This window comes from Molossus molossus, unplaced genomic scaffold, assembly GCF_014108415.1.
Source record: "Molossus molossus isolate mMolMol1 unplaced genomic scaffold, mMolMol1.p scaffold_m16_p_4, whole genome shotgun sequence".
NCBI classification, from domain to species: domain Eukaryota; kingdom Metazoa; phylum Chordata; class Mammalia; order Chiroptera; family Molossidae; genus Molossus; species Molossus molossus.
In genome coordinates, this window is record NW_023425377.1 from 68,094,740 (window position 1) to 68,110,731 (window position 15,992).

Sequence of the window (15,992 nt, forward strand, 5' to 3'; positions counted from 1 at the left end):
TTTACCCCTAAAATACTTGTAGTTTTTACATTGCATGGCGCAGAGCCATGTCTGGCAGACTGCCTCTTGGCCCCAGCCCCAGGCCTGGAGCTTAGATCTGGCTGGTGCTAAATTTAACTTTTCTTCCTTGACTATAAAGTGATAATCTTTTTTTTTAAATCCTCACCCGAGGACATTTTTGCATTTATCTTCAGACAGAGCAGGAAGGAGAGAGAAATAGCAATGTGAGAGAGACACATGGACTGGCTGCTACCCACAGGACCCCAACTGGGACCAGGGGCAAACTGCAACTGAGGTACGTGCCCTTAGCGGGAACCAAACCCAGGACTCTCCAGTCCATAGGCCGACGCTCTAACCGCTGAACCAAACTGGCCAGGGCTAAAGTGATACTAAGGTGATAATCATTTAATTCTCCCCCCATGTCTCTCGAACTACATAAGATGATTTTGATTTTCTAGTTTTTTCATTCAAGAATAGGTCATCTTGGCCCTGGCTTGTTTTGCTCAGCGGTTAGGGTGTCTGCCTGTGGACAGAGTTGTGGGTTCGATTCCAGCCAAGGGCACACACCTCGGTTGTGATTCGTCCCTGGCCCTGGTTTGGGGTCGTGCAGGAGGTAGCCCTTCAGTGTGTCTCTTTCTCATAGATGTCTCTCTCCCTCCCACTCTATCTGAACAAAAATAGAAAAATGTCCTGGCTGAGGATAAAAACAAAAATAGGTCATCTACTTTATTTCACAGATGAAGAAGCAGCTACCCCTTAAGAGGCAACCCCACAGGGCAAACCAAGAGGTCCAGGCACACTGAGCCAACCCAGACCTACAGTTCAGGAGCCAGTGGGGATATCTGACATAGACTTCCCCAGTTTGGTGCAGGACACACCCACCCCGAGAAGACGGCAGTGGGTGAAGTGGTTTTGAGGGCAGTCTAAGGCTGAATTCTGGTTCTGCCATCTACCAGCTGTGTGGCTCACTTCACTCCTGTGTACGTGTTCCACTTGAGAGATACAAGCACCTACTCCAGAGTTGTGAAGACTAAGTTAAATGATCCAAGTTTTTTTTTTTAAAGCACCTCAGTGGGATCATCTGTGCTGTGGAATAACTACTTTCCTAACTCCACTGTGCCTGTTTTCTCACCCTTGATGTACCAGCCCTGCTGCCGTGGGGGTGTCTGAGGAACTGATGTTACTCTGTGACAAATGGTGCTCTGCCACAGCTGGGAGAAGTGTGAAGGTTAGTGTACTATGAGTATCTCCTTTCCTCAGACCTGGGCTTTGGGACAGGTCTCTGCTCCCTGCCCAACTTCAGGTACCACCTCCTAAGTATCCAGTAAGTCCCATGGTAGATAATTGTCTACCTTTAAGAACCCAAGTTTAAGCTAAGGTTTCCCCTCTAACATTTTGGAGATTGGTGGATTGCCACTTTCTAATTTGCCAAGTAAGGACACTAAGAATTTTAACACCCTTCCTCCCCTGCCCCCACCAAAGTTGTTTAGTACATGACTTGGAGCAAATGAAAAGTCCTTTAAGTAGTACAAGATCATCTTGCTGAAAACACCGTCTTGTTTTCCTCCGCTGGGGCCTAGGGCATCAGCAGTGGGGGCACGGCACCTCCCTCTCCCAGAGAGTCATGGAGACAGTGCCATTGGAGGTTGCCATTCCTGGGCTTCGGTCTGTTCCCCTGTGAAATGGAGAGGGTCATACCTACTGCACAGAACACGTCGCGGTGGTTCCCAGGTCGTGCTGCGGAGAACCAGCCATGCGAGTCCGCTCCCGGTTTGCAGAAAGGATTTAGCTTTTAACAATCTGGTCTTCCACCCTTGATGTCCACTCCCGCTCGCCCGTCAGGAATCTGGTTGAGGGCGCCGGTGTAGCGCGGAAGTCGAGGGCGCCGGTGTAGCGCTCAATGGTCGGCTCTTGAGCGCCCACCAATTCTGCTTGGTCTTCGGCTCCCGGTCTCCAGGCCAGCCCACCGCGCTGCAACACCGCTCGGCTCCCGGCCTGCACCTCCTTTTTCCGCTTCCGGGATAGGTTCCGCCCCCTCCACCGGAAGCCCACCACAGGAGGCGGAGCCTGCGATCCCTACGTGATGGCGGGCGCGGCGATGACGCGAGGCGGTGGCCAATGGAGAGCGGCGTTGGCTGGCGTGCTCACCCCTCACGGCTCCGCGCCAGCCCTGCATCGGGCCGTCGAGCGGGCGGGAAGGGTGGCCGCTTGAGTAGGATGGCGGCGGCCCCGGGCGCCGGGGGCCCGGGCGCAGCGGGCGGCGGCGGCGGCGGAGCGCGTGAGGGCGCGCGGGTGGCAGCGCTGTGCCTGCTGTGGTACGCGCTGAGTGCGGGCGGCAATGTAGTCAACAAGGTGATCCTGAGCGCCTTCCCGTTCCCCGTGACTGTGTCGCTGTGCCACATCCTGGCGCTGTGCGCGGGGCTCCCTCCGCTGCTGCGCGCTTGGCGCGTGCCCCCCGCACCGCCCGTCTCGGCCTCTGGGTCCGACCTGCACCCGACTCCTGGCCCGCTGCTGCCGCCGCGCTTCTACCCGCGCTACGTGCTGCCCCTCGCCTTCGGCAAGTACTTCGCGTCTGTGTCGGCGCACGTCAGCATCTGGAAGGTGCCAGTGTCCTACGCGCACACCGGTGGGTGCCGCAACCGGTTGTGGGGTGATGTCTCACCTGGAATGTCGCCAAGGCTATTAGCGGCGGGGGGAGGGGGGGCAAGCACGAGGGGGTATCAGGGAGGGGAAGGCCTGAGACGGGAAATGAGAGCCCAGTAGGGCAGACCACAACTGTTGAGTTGTGGGGAAGCTCCACAGAAAGAGAAGGGGTGAAGAGTTTTGAGGGGCTACCAAGCTGTCTTAACCCGTAGAGAAGTTGGGACAGATTCCCAGGGTGGACCTGGGGTCTAGGGCGGCCACCTGAGTGCCCCTTGCTTCTCTTTGCAGTCAAGGCCACCATGCCCATCTGGGTGGTCCTCCTGTCCCGAATCATCATGAAAGAGAAGCAGAGCACAAAGGTAACCCAGGAGGACTCTGGGCAGGTGGGGACTCCAAGGGCTTCCAGGAAGTTGCCTAGCTGGTGACGTGGTCCAGGCTTCTGGCCTACAGGCTGCCAGGCTTCCTGTCAAATAAGGAAGTCAGCTTAGATGCCTCTGGTGGCTCTTTTGCTGCTAATTTTCTCAAATCACCTTGGGAGAAGTGGTGTGTGGGGTGTGTGTCCCTGAGTTGTCTCTCCTGTGTGGTTTTGTGAACATTGCCCTCCCTCTCTCTGGTCCCACTTTCCTTCCTGTTTTAAATCCCTACCCTGAGTATTTGGTAGACAGTGACTTGGTCCCATCTTGGCCAGGCACCCATTCCCCTCCAGTGGGACCGAGGATGGAACATCTGACTTCATGCTGGAATGAAGTCTTACATTTTTGCAAGAAACAGCGTGGTCAGGTTGGAGGTTCCTGGGGTCCGAAGTGAGATGCTAGTAAAAGGAGTCTGATTTTGGCAAAATTCATCAGTTTTCAAAATAAAAGCAGCCAAGAATTGGGAATGTTTGAGAGTGGAAGTTAAAATAACAGACAGAATCCAGAACTGCATAAGGAAGCAGCTTTGGGCACAATCCAGGGTCTGTTCAATATGCCAAGCCAGGGTATTTCCTGGCTTGAGGTGAGAGAAGCTGTGGCTTTAGCCTGAGACAGCCTTGCCCATGTCCTTAAATTGAAGTAGAACTCTTTTGTCCCAGCTGGAATCTATTTCATGTTGGACAGAGCACTTCTTTTCTATGTGGTTGGTTTCTGGCATGTTATATTTTATGTAACTAAGAGCATCAGTGCCTTGGATCAGCTTATAGGAATTGGACCACCTCTGGCTGATTTTTTATTTCAACTTATCTTTTTCCCTGCAAGACCTGCCTGCCCCCAGGGTAGTGTCAGATGTGACTTGTCTGCTGAGTCGAAGTTGCCCTGGAGGTGTACAGCTTTATCACTCGATATCACAGCATGTTTATCAGGTTTCCCCAGAACATTGGACCTGGCTTGGGCAAGGAGCTGGAAACTTCACCCAGTGAGGAAACAGTAGGGAATGACTTGGGCAGGAGTCTGATAATGATGGAATAAGTATGTATCCACCCAATGAGGAAGATAAAGCAGGTCATTCTGGGGAGTAAATGGGTCTTGTAAGGGGGGAGTCACATGCTTGAGGACTATAGCAAGTAGTGGGGAAGCCGGAATTCAGAGCCCTTACTGTGCCCTGGTGGTGATAGTGGTGGCAGGAGTGGGCACCTCACCAGCCCCTCCTAAAATTTCCATAGTACTTTAAGAATGTCCTTTGGAGGAGAGAGATAAGCTGGGAGTCAGAAGAGCTAAATGTCAGGAATGGATTTTATTTCTCTGGAAATTGGGAGCCATTTAGCTAGCAGAGCTCAGGAGCCATTCTGGGCCCTGGAAAGCCTGAACCTAGCAGTTACTGGGCACCTACCTGCTGTATGCTGGGCACTGAGATAGAGTAGTAAACGAGGACCTGTCCTAAAGGAGTGCAAAGACACAGACGGTGTAATGGACACTTATGATTGGAGATCTCTGTGCCCAGGAACCTGACAGGATGGGTGGAGGGTGCAGGAAGGTGGGTGGGAAAAATTCTCATGAAGGGTGTGTGAACTAAGGCCTAAGGGGAAGGACCTCTCCAGCTAGAGAAGGTGTTGGGAGAGTGTTCTAGCCAGTAGTAAATCGTGTTGGAAAAGGGACCCTGCCCGCCTCCTGGAGGATTGAGGTTTCAGACCCTGGTGTGTTGGTGGTGGCAGCTGGATAGATCTGTTAGGAGCAGCCCCGGTTTGTGTCCTGAGCAATGGCTTTTTTTGTGTGTGTGTATGTGGCACGTGCCCCTAGCGGGAACTGAACGCGGGACTCTGGTTCGCAGGCTGACGCTCAACCACTGAGCCAAACTGGCCAGGGCTCTTTTTTTTTTTTATTTGTTTTTCCCTTATTGATTTTTAGAGAGAGAGGAAGGGAGAGGGAGAGAGAAATAGAAACACCTCGATTGGTCGCCTCCAGTATGCCCCCCACTGGGGGTCAGGCCCACAACCTGGGCATGTGTCCTGACCGGGAATTGAACCGGAGACCTCTTGGTGCACGGGTCAGCGCTCAACCACTGAGCCACCAGCCGGACTGAGCAATGGCTCTTAATGGGGGTGATGGTATAAGGAATAGGCTGCCCACAGTGACACAGCCCTGCCCCAGGTAATATGATAACCATCTGCCTTCCCCCAACCTCCAGAGCATCTCTCACAGCTAACACTACTGTTCAAAGGGATAGGTGGTGTCCTTTTGGTGAGGGAGGAGAGAGCAACTGAGGCTTTCCCTGAGTGTCTGTGTTGGGCAGCCCAGCTCAACTCTGGCCCATCAGTCCTTCCTGCCCTCCTCCCACAGGTGTACTTGTCACTCATCCCCATCATCAGCGGCGTCCTGCTGGCCACTGTCACCGAGTTGTCGTTTGACATGTGGGGGCTCATCAGTGCTCTTGCTGCCACACTGTGCTTCTCGCTTCAGAATATTTTCTCCAAAAAGGTATTTAGGCACCATCTGTGGTATGCTTGGTGTTTTGGGAGTATGTGGGTGGCATTTGAAAAAGTGGCCAAGTAGGGATTTCTTCAGCATTGGAGCAAAGAAAATTGTGTTCTTTTGCTGGTTTTCTATTGTTTAATTTTTTCAAAGAGAGTATGTTTCTGTTACTCATTTATTTATTTATTTTCAAATACTAGCAAAAGTTTATTTAGAAAGTCACAAAGGTAGTAAAAGTGAGCCAGCTGGGCTGCATGGGCTCAAAAAACAAGTTTAGAGGCAAAAGAAAGGCCCTTGCAGCTAACGAGAGAGAGAACAAAGGTACTTGCCTTGAGGGAAGAAGAGGGGAAAGGTGGAGGCATGCTCCAAAGAGAGAGAGCACCAAGAGATTATGTTTTTTATTATACAATTAGCATATGCTCAATGTGAAAAAAATAGAGAAAAGCTCAATGGAAAAAAACCAGAATTGAGAACCTACTATGTGCCAGGAACTGTAGTAGGCGCTAGAGGAGAAGAAGCTGCCTGCCCGGGGGTTCCCATGCAATTAAGTGAAGTCACAGTACTATCCCCTAAAGAGAAGTATTAGTGCTAGGGATATTTCTTGCACAATTTTTAGAGTTGTAATGTAGATACATTTTTAAATTTTGCTTTACTTACTATTGTAACATTGCATTCTCCCATATCATTAAAAATCATTGCTTTTAACTCCTGTAACAATCACATTCTTTTCAGGTACCACAGTTAATGCAGTTAGTACTTCTATTGCAAATGCAGGTTATTTCCAACTATTCATTGTAAGTAATGCAATAATTTACAGTGTTTTTCTCTCAGGTTATTTCCTTGTGATTGGCTTATATAAGGCTATAATAATAAGAGTCAGAAGATACGAAATGTTTATGGTTCTTGATGTACTTTACCTGATTGTGTTCTGAAACAGCAATGTACCAATTTAGTGGGATTTCAGAGTGCCTATTTCACTGCAGCTTCACCAGCATTGAGGCATTAAGTGTTGCCTTTTTTTGTTTTGTTTTGTTAATCCTCACCTGAGGATATTTTTTCCATTGCTTTTTAGAGAGAGAGTCAATGGGGGGACACACACACACACACACATTGCCTCCCTAATGTGCCCCAACCAGGCTAGGGAATCGAACCTGTGACCTTTTAGTACATGGGCTGACACTAAACACTGAGCCACACCAGCCAGGGCTGTTTTTTGTTTTTTCCTCTTCTTTTCTCTGTCCTTCATATATAAAACATTGTGCTTGTTTTGGGCATGAGCTATGTGTTTCATCACTTGTAGGTTTGGCAGTCAGATCTGATGTCAGGGTTAATGTACAGTCACTGTGTTTGGAGCCTGGGTGACTAGAGTCCTTGCCACTTACAGTGTTGATTGTCCTTTAAAGAGATTTTTCTCTCTTCAGGTATTGAGAGACTCACGGATCCACCATCTGCGGCTACTGAACATCTTGGGCTGCCATGCTGTTTTCTTTATGATCCCCACGTGGGTCCTGGTGGACCTCTCAGCTTTCCTGGTCAGCAGTGACCTGGTGAGTTGGCCAGCACTAAGAATATTACCCTTGGTTCCAAAGTAGGTGCTTTGTCAGGTGTTATGCCTCTGTGTTTACTTTGGGGCAGTTGGGGGCCTCTGACAGCCAGGTTTTTTTAAAAAATATGTTTTTATTAATTTTTTTTTTTTTTTTTAGAGAGAGGAAAGGAGAGGTAGAGAGAGATAGAAACACTGATTGCTGTCTCCCACATGCCCCCCACTGAGGACCAAGCCAAAAACCCAGGCATGTGCCCCGACGGCAAATCAAACCCGTGACCTCTTGGTGCATGGGACAACCTTCAATCCACTGAGCCACACCAGCCAGGTGACAACCTGGTCTTTGAATACTCAGCTCTTTGTTGTGACCCACACTGTGTATAGTTGAGGAAGTCGGCTTCCTTTGCATTTCCTTCTTCAGCACGCCAGATCCCAGTGGCTGATGGCAGTCGCATCTGCACCAGTGGCATGAAAGAAGAAAAACTACCAGCACAGGGGACTTTCCTGTCCTGATAATGTTGTTCAGATCTCACTCTGACTTTAAAATTGTGCTCAGTTCCTTTCTTGGTGTCATTTCCGTACATATTTTCATGTACTCCAGTTGTAGCTATAGCTCTCTGAGCACAGGGAATAGTGTCTTCCCACCACCTGTGCCAGGCCAGCCTCCAGAACGTATGCTAGAAACTAATGCAGGTGATAGTGATAAGAAAGAGGTGTGCAGTCCAGCCGATGTGGCTCAGTGGTTGACCATTGACCCATGCACCAAGAGGTCATCAGTTTGATTCCCGGTCAGGGCACAAGCCCAAGTTGTGGGCTCGATCCCCAGTGCAGGGCATGCAGGAGGCAGCCAGTTGATCTGTCTTTCTCATTGCTGTTTCTCTCTCTCTCTCCCTCTCCTTTTCCCTCTCCCTCTCTAAAAATGAGTAAAAACATAAAAAAAAGAAAGACGTGTGGGTGGTTCTTCCAGGCTTGACCTGAGTTAGGGAGAAGGAGTAAATGTTTATTAGGGCTTAATAAGGATTTTTTTTTTTTAATCCTCACTTGAAGACATTTTTTCCATTTTTTTTGTTCAGGTAGAGTGGGAGGGAGAGAGAGAGAGAGAGAAACATTGACGTGAAAGGGACACATCGACTGGCTGCCACCCGCACGACCAGGGCCGGGGACAAACTGCAACCGAGGTACGTGCCCTTAGCAGAAACCGAACCTGGGTCTCTCGGGACCGCAGGCCGATGCTCTAACTGCTGAGCCAAACTGGCTAGGGCGGATTTTTTAAGTATGTTTTCATTGATTTTTTTTAGAGAGAGAAAGGGAGAGAGAAACATCAATGGGAAAGAGAAGCATCGATCAGCTGTCTCCTGCACACCTCCTACTGGGGATTGAGCCCAAAACTAGGTATGTGCCCTGACCAGGAATCAAACCAGGACCTCTTAGTCCATGGAGCGTTGCTCAGTCCACTGAGCCACACCAGCCGGGCATGGATGCTTGACATTAGTCTTTAGTCCTTCACACCGCCTGTGGATGTAGTGGAGATTATCTCTGGTTACCACATAAAACTGTGGCTCCATGTTCTATCACTTCCACCTTGATTAGCTGTGATTTTTCTGTGAAGAACTTTTTTTTTCTTCTTTATTGGTTTTTAGAGAGTGGGAGGGAGAAGGAGAGAGAGACAGAAACATCAGTGAGAGAGAACATCAGTTGGCTGCCTCTTGCATGCCCCTCCACTGGGGATCGGATAAGGCTCTGACCGGGAATTGAATTGGCGACCTCTTGGGGCATGGGTTGATACTCAACCACTGAGCCACACTGGCTGGGTAAGAACTTTTTTTTTTAATACTCACCCGAGGATATTTTTCCCATTGATATATATATTTTTTTTTTTTTCCCCCAGAGAAAGTGGGAGGGAAGGAAGGGGGTGGTATAGAGAAAGAGAAAAATCGATGTGAGAGACAGCGATTTTTGGTTGCCTCACACGCCCCAACAGGGACTGGGAATCATACCTGAGACCCTTGAGTGCGAGGGCCAGTGCTCTAATCACTGAACCACATCAGCCAGGGCTGTGAAGAACTTTCATCATCAACCAGTACTAGTCTGTTACCTTGAAATACAGTACCTGAGAAGGCAGTGCAGTGCTTCTCTTTCCTTTTAGTTATCATTTTCAGAGTAAAGAGTTAGAGCTGACTGCAAAGAAACTAATGAGTTGAAGTTTTTTGGCAGAGGAGAGGGGTGGAGGAAGTTTTTTTTATTTTTATTTTTTAGTGTCATTATGAAATCATGTTAGTTGTGGCCCTGGCCGGTTTGGCTCAGCGGTTAGAGCGTTGGCCTGCGGTCCTGAGAGACCCGGGTTTGGTTCCTGCTAAGGGCATGTACGTCAGTTGCAGTTTGTCCCCGGACCTGGTTGGGTCGTGTGGGTGGCAACCACTCGACGTGTCCCTTTCACGTCGATGTTTCTCTCTCTTTCTCTCCCTCCCACGCTATCTGAACAAAAAATGTCCTCGGGTGAGGATAAAAAAAAAAAAAAAATCATGTTAGTTGTACATATTATTTTCATGTTCAAATTAAACTGTCCTGACCAATGGAGTCCTTCCTATTGGCTCCCTGCCCTTCTGACAGCACATGTCAGCCTTTGGTGGCTTTTGGTTCAGCAGGATGTTCTCTATCTATGCACCTCTGATCCCAGACCTGCCATTAGCCAGTCCTTGGGGAAACCAGGTTGCTTTTAGTGGAGAGTGGTGTTTAGAAACGCAATCTGAGTGTTATATGTGCTCACTGCTGTTGGGCTATCATTGCTTTTAAGCCTTTGCAATGAAACACTTAGGAAAGAAGTATACGGGGGCAGGAGAGAGAGTTCATTCTAATTCTTTCCATTCCCATTTAACATCACAGGATTTATTACTGCTTTGATTTTTTTTTCTTTTATTAATATCTTTTCTGGAATGCTTGGTTCCTTGCAACATTTTCTATTCACTTATCCTACTCCTGTTATTCACATACTTGACCGTACTGTACATACATATAATTGCTTTAGAATGAGAATCCCCAGGGCCACTGCAGGTCAAGCAATGGGAAAAGTTTAAGATTTCTGTGTAGCTCTCTACTTGTTCTTAGAACATGTTCCATTAAAAATGTCCAGCAGGTTCTTGAATAATGTCATTTTGTTACAGCATTGATGAGATGCTGTAGAAATTTAACTCGTTTGTATCAATCAGCCTATAGTAAAACTGGTTTTCTTAATATGTCCTTTCGCTTAAAGTCTCAGAACCTGTCAAGGACATTAAGAACCTACTATACAATTGAAATACTGTATTCTAAGGGCACTTGAAATAATTGTTTTCACAATGTGCCTCTGTCAACGACTTCTTGTATCGTTGGGTTCCTTTACTTGTGTTTCTTTTCCATTTTTAGGCGTTGCTTTTTCCCTTCACCCCACTGAATATTTCAAATCTTTGTATTTCCAAAGCCAAATTATATGACAAAGTTTTTTCAACGATATATTCATAACTTCCCTCTTCCTTACACAAATAGTGACTGTTTAGTTATTTAGAAAGGAGTAACTTGATTTTTTCACTCAATGAGATCACTTATATTGACGTACTTAGGTCTTTCTTATTCCTTTCATTGGCTGCATTATATGGTTGATAGGTTTGTTGTCAGTTCTCTTATACTGTCCTTTGTTACAGCTCTTTGGGATCTATGTATATACATGCACAAACATGTATGTACAGGTGTGGCTCTGGTCTCTTTGCTTTGCTTTTTTTTGTATTGAAGGCATTTTTCAGTTTCTTCTAGTGATCACCTTGTTTTGTGTTACTTTTAGTGTCCTCTTTTTCTCGTTGAGGTCCTATACATATATATGTTTTTTTTGTTTACCTTGATGGAGCCCTTGTTTTGTTCTAACAGTGGTCCTAGGAGCACACAGCTTTCAATAGTGCCATTACCCCAACTAGGAGCAAAAATCTGGGTGACCTTATGCAGGTCACCTAAGTGTATCTTGCTCACTTTTGAGAGAACTGCATGATCCTTCCCTCTCAGAAGGTGGTAGAGATGGAATCAAGCAGCCATCCTAAGATTGCTCCAGCTCCTCTCCTGGCAGGGCCACTGTCCTGAGGGAGCCAGCTGTATCCTCTCATAGCCAAAGCCAATGCAGCCTGGGAATTGGCCTGCAGAGAGCAGCTGCTGCCAAGAATCTATTGCCTTGTTGCCTGACAGAGCAACAGTGGGTCTGGAGCCTGTTCTGCCCTCGGAGCACTGGGACACAGGGCTGTCCCAACACTTCTGTCTGGGTCACAGACACTGGAGAGACAGATAGGCTGGGGCTGTCCATGGCTAGTGTGCCATCTCCAGAGGTTGTTAGCTGGCCTGGCAGCCCTACCTGTACAGTCTCTTGGTTCCCCAAGGTAGGACTGTGGAGGGTGGAGTAGTGTGGAAGCCATGCTGCATGCTTTTTGTCATTCAGCTCTGAATACATATAAATCCATAAATATGTAGTGCAGGGTGTTCCCAGCCGCCTGGCCAAGACAGGGCCTGACTAGTTTTCCCCCATCTGCCTATCCAAGGGTCAGCCCAGGATCTTGGGGGGGGGGGGGTTGGAATGGGTCCTGTGGTACAGATGTCTGCTAGTTGTGGGTTATTGACTTCTGGGCCCCCTTAATCAAAGTGTCTCATTCAAGTGAGGATCAGATGGTAACTACAGTTTTGATGGTACATCACCTTATGTTTGTGTGGCTTGGAATTGTTTTAAAGCACTTTTGGAGCCACGATCACATTTCATCTCCACAGCAGTGACATTGTGCAGGCTCAGCAGGGATCATCCAGTTGCAGAGACAAGAAACCACAATCAGAGAGGTCAAGCAGATGCCCAAGGCTTCCAGTAATAGGGCAGGCCTCTGGCTCTCACCCTGTGGGGGATCTTTATACATTCAGGTATGATAGTGTTAGGAGGTGGGGCCTTTGGGAGATAAATCATGGGGTGATGGAGCCCTCATCACTGGGATCAGTGCTGTGAAGGGACCCTAGAGAGCATTCTCACCTCTTCTACCACTTGAGGACACCACAAGAAAACACCATCTGTGAACCAAGAAACCCACACCAGACATGGAATCTTCTTGATCTTGGACTTCGAGTTTCTAGAACTAAGACATAAATGTCTGTTGTTTGTAAGCCCCCAACCTATGTTGTCTGTTATAGGAGCCCAAACAGACTGAGACCATGTCCAATAAGTAGACCTCACTCTGTTAAATCCATAGCTCTGGCCTTCACTGTCCAGGGATGAGGGAAGGCTTCGGTTCATAACATGTTCTGCACCCTTTGGACACCTGATTTCCCTCTTTGAGCCTCCACTTTCTCAGCAGAAGGGGAAGGTGGTGGTGGTGGTGGTGATGATGATGATGGCTATAATGACAATGGCGGTAGTGGTTGATGGTGGTGATTGTGATGATGATGGTGATGTTGAAGGCAGTGATAGTGGTGATGACGGTGATGATTGTTGTGCCATGCAGAGTGTCATGAGGGTTAGAGGCTGTGTGTATAAAGCACCTGGTATCACACTAGAACCCACCTTGGTTTGCTCCCTACTTACTACCCCAGTAAGTCAATCTGCCCCCTCCCCCAACCTCTGCCAGGGCAGACATGTGACCATGGTGCTGTCTTGCTTCTGTCTGTAGACCTACGTGTCCCAGTGGCCTTGGACACTCCTGCTTCTGGCTATCAGTGGCTTCTGTAACTTTGCCCAGAACGTCATCGCCTTCAGCATCCTCAACCTCATCAGCCCTCTTAGCTACTCGGTCGCCAACGCCACCAAGAGAATCATGGTCATCACAGTGTCCTTGATCATGCTGCGGAACCCAGTCACCAGCACCAATGTCCTGGGCATGATGACGGCCATCCTGGGGGTCTTCCTGTACAACAAGGTGAGTCTGACATCTTGATACCCAGGGAGGCACCAAGAGTTGGTTGAGGGGAGAAACGAAATGGCCTGGCCAGAAGTTAAGAGGCCTAGGTTCCAGCTTTCAGCCAAACTGGTTTATGGTCTTGGCACTGCCCCTTCTGTCCTGGCCTTCCTTTTCTACATGGATGGCCCAGCCCTTGCCTCGCTCCAGCCATGGCTCTCGGGTTTACTGGGCCTTTGTTGGGATTTCGCTCTCTTCTCATGTAGGTTCTCTTTAGTCCTCTGTAAGGACATAGGATTGGCTAACAGGGAGGGCCTGTCCATTAACCATTCACTGGCCATGTCCAGTGCTGCTTGGATCAACACTGGTGTCGGCCTTGAAGGGCTGCTTGGTAGTGAATCTTGAGCTCCCCTTTGTCTTGTGCACATGTTCTGGGGAAGGAGCCAAGTGTCCCACTGTTCTCTTGACCCTGCAGACCAAGTACGATGCAAATCGGCAAGCACAGAAGCACCTCCTCCCCATCACGACAGGGGACCTGAGCAGTAAGGAGCACCACCGAAGTCCCCTAAAGAAGCCCCACAACGGTGTCCTCTTCCCCCAGCATGGGGACTATCAGTATGGCCGCAACAACACCTTAACAGACCACTTCCAGTACAGCCGGCAGAGCTACCCAAACTCATATAGTTTGAACCGCTATGATGTGTAGCGTCTAGAGGATAGGATGGGCTGTTCTGCAACACCCTCCTCCCAACTCACCCATCCTCAGCAGTACCAGAAACTTCTGACAACTAGTGAATGTAAGCCCAGCCGAGGGCACGAGGGCATGGTGCACAACCATCAGAGGACCCTGGGGTTTCCAGCCCCTCGGGGCAGCAGGATGCCCTCCCTGCAGTGAGGACAACTGCCCTCAAGCTCTGGTGTTTCACGCCCTTTTTTCCTGGAGTCTGTCATCTAAGGGCAGCAGCACCGTAGAGATTTTAGCCAGGTTTTACGTTTCTGTGTGGACCTTATCCCCAAGTCATGTATTTCAGAGTTCTTGTTCTGCTTCCCAAATAGCATTTCCAGATAACCCTCTGGAAAGACGGAATCATTGTGGATACAGACCCTGGAGCGGACAAGGAGATGGACTCAGTTTCCCTGTCAGCCCTACAGCTGTTTGCAGTTACTGGCAAGCACTCTTAACTGAACAGCTATTGCAGTTAGCATTGAACTTTTAGAGGCTGATTCTTTGACTTTCAAGTCAGACATGTGTGTTGGGATCCAGAGGGAAGAGCGGAGCAGGGTATTGCTCCTCTTGGGCCAGTAAGGAGGAGACTGCAGAGCTTGGGGTGGGGGGGTTGGGGAGGCACGGGTATCATTAGGAAATCATGTTCGGTGTTTCAAGCTCTAATTCTGACTTTTTTTACTTTTCTGGTGGGTCCTCACTGCTATGATGACTTAGCAGGATGTTGGAGAGATGTTGATTTCATGAGAATCTCTCATTTTTGTAGGGAATGTTTTGTAGTTGTATTTATGCCTTGGTCCCCAGAAGGGGATGCATAAGGACTGGCTTATAGACCGAAAGCTCTTTTGCTTTTAAATGTCTAAAAACAAGAAAAGTTCCCACTGCTGATGCCTGTCTTGACACATAATCAGTATTTGGTAGGAAACAATGAACTGTTGAGAAGTACCTCTCAAATGACCACAACTGCTGAAAACAATGAATCAAGATTATCTGGATGGTTTGTGTGACAGACAAGAGGACAGTGCTTTGATGACATGGTCTGTTCTTGTGTGCTTATGTTGGGATCCGAATCATGTCCTGGTGAAGGGGAAAAGAGGCGAACACCAAGCTAGGATCTAGTGTGTCAAATCAGATGTTTTGATGAAGAAAAAATTGGTTTAAAAAAAGAAAAAATAGACCAACTGATGTGGCTCAGTGTTTTGAGCGTCATCCCATGCATCAAGAAGTCGCTGGTTTAATTCCCGGTCAGGGCACATGCCCAGGTTGCAGGCTCCATTCCTAGTAGGGGGTGTGCAGGAGGCAGCCAATCGATGTTTCTCTCTCATTGATATTTCTCCTTCCTTCTCCCTTCCTCTCTATCTAAAAATAAATAAAAAACATAATTTTTAAAAAAGAATAAATTGGTTTTGGCAAATTCACATCATGATGACCTGTGTGCCAAGGTCCAGGTGAGGCTTTCCAACTTTCCTGGCATCATGAAGGACCCGACCACATCCTCCCTCCTGGAAAGAACCATTGGCTGGGCTGGTGGGGTCTATGGTGATGGCTACTTTCTTCCTTTAGCACCATCTCCAACAGTTGGGACAGGGATCATCCTTTACCTCTTGGTGAGGGAGACATTTTTCCTGCTCAGAGGGTAAGTGATGTAGCTTACACTTGACTCTTGGTGTTTTTGATAATTAGAATTTTGTATATAAGAGGTTCCATTTTGTCAGCTCATATTGGGCTGCTTCTGGATAGGTCTCAAAAGCCTTCTGGCCTGTGAGTTTATGAACCACCAGCCTCAGGAGTCCCTGTTTGTTGTCTGTTGTTAGCTTGCTTTCTAATTACTTTGGCCCCAAGTTTCAAGATGATTGCTATGTGAAATCTGAAAAGGCAATCCTGAAGGGTGTTATTGGTGATGAGCTTGCTGAGTGCCTTTACCAGAAGCAGTCAAGTCTTCAGTTGAATTTTTCTCAAAGCCGAATAACAAATGGGGATAATATTGCACTGCAAAGATATTATGGTGATTGTCTTTATGATCAGAGTAACTGACTCCTTGAACATGTAATTGAACACCAAAATGAATTATGTCTCCATTCAGGCTTAATGAAATTTCTGATGTTGCTGAAATTTGTGTATTAGTTTGTTTTCCTTTTCTAATGCAAAACCTGCTGGTGAGGGGAAGTGACTGATTTTATTATGGTTTATAAATTAATAAGTGGGATATTTAATTCTGTATATAAATTTACAGTAAGTACATACACTGGAATGAATAAGACAATCATTTTAGATCAAATCATCAAATCAAAAGACAAAGGCATACTTTTGAT

General features: G+C 47.8%; 1 protein-coding gene across 1 annotated transcript; it reads left to right on the forward strand.

Annotated features, from left to right (window-relative positions):
- Positions 1-2,217: 2,217 nt before the first annotated feature.
- Positions 2,218-14,003, forward strand: SLC35E1 (solute carrier family 35 member E1). The gene is made up of 6 exons (XM_036240752.1): positions 2,218-2,626; positions 2,932-3,002; positions 5,397-5,534; positions 6,950-7,075; positions 12,732-12,977; positions 13,432-14,003. The coding sequence occupies exons 1-6, from the start codon at positions 2,218-2,220 to the stop codon at positions 13,660-13,662; spliced, it is 1,221 nt and encodes a 406-aa protein (XP_036096645.1). The 3' UTR covers positions 13,663-14,003.
- Positions 14,004-15,992: the final 1,989 nt, after the last annotated feature.

Coding starts and splice junctions, on each gene's coding strand:
- SLC35E1 (XM_036240752.1), top strand. CDS start 2,218: ATGGCGGCGGCCCCGGGCGCCGGGGGCCCGGGCGCAGCGGGCGGCGGC. Junction 2,627..2,931: donor AGTGTCCTACGCGCACACCG/GTGGGTGCCGCA, acceptor TTCTCTTTGCAG/TCAAGGCCACCATGCCCATC. Junction 3,003..5,396: donor AAGAGAAGCAGAGCACAAAG/GTAACCCAGGAG, acceptor CTCCTCCCACAG/GTGTACTTGTCACTCATCCC.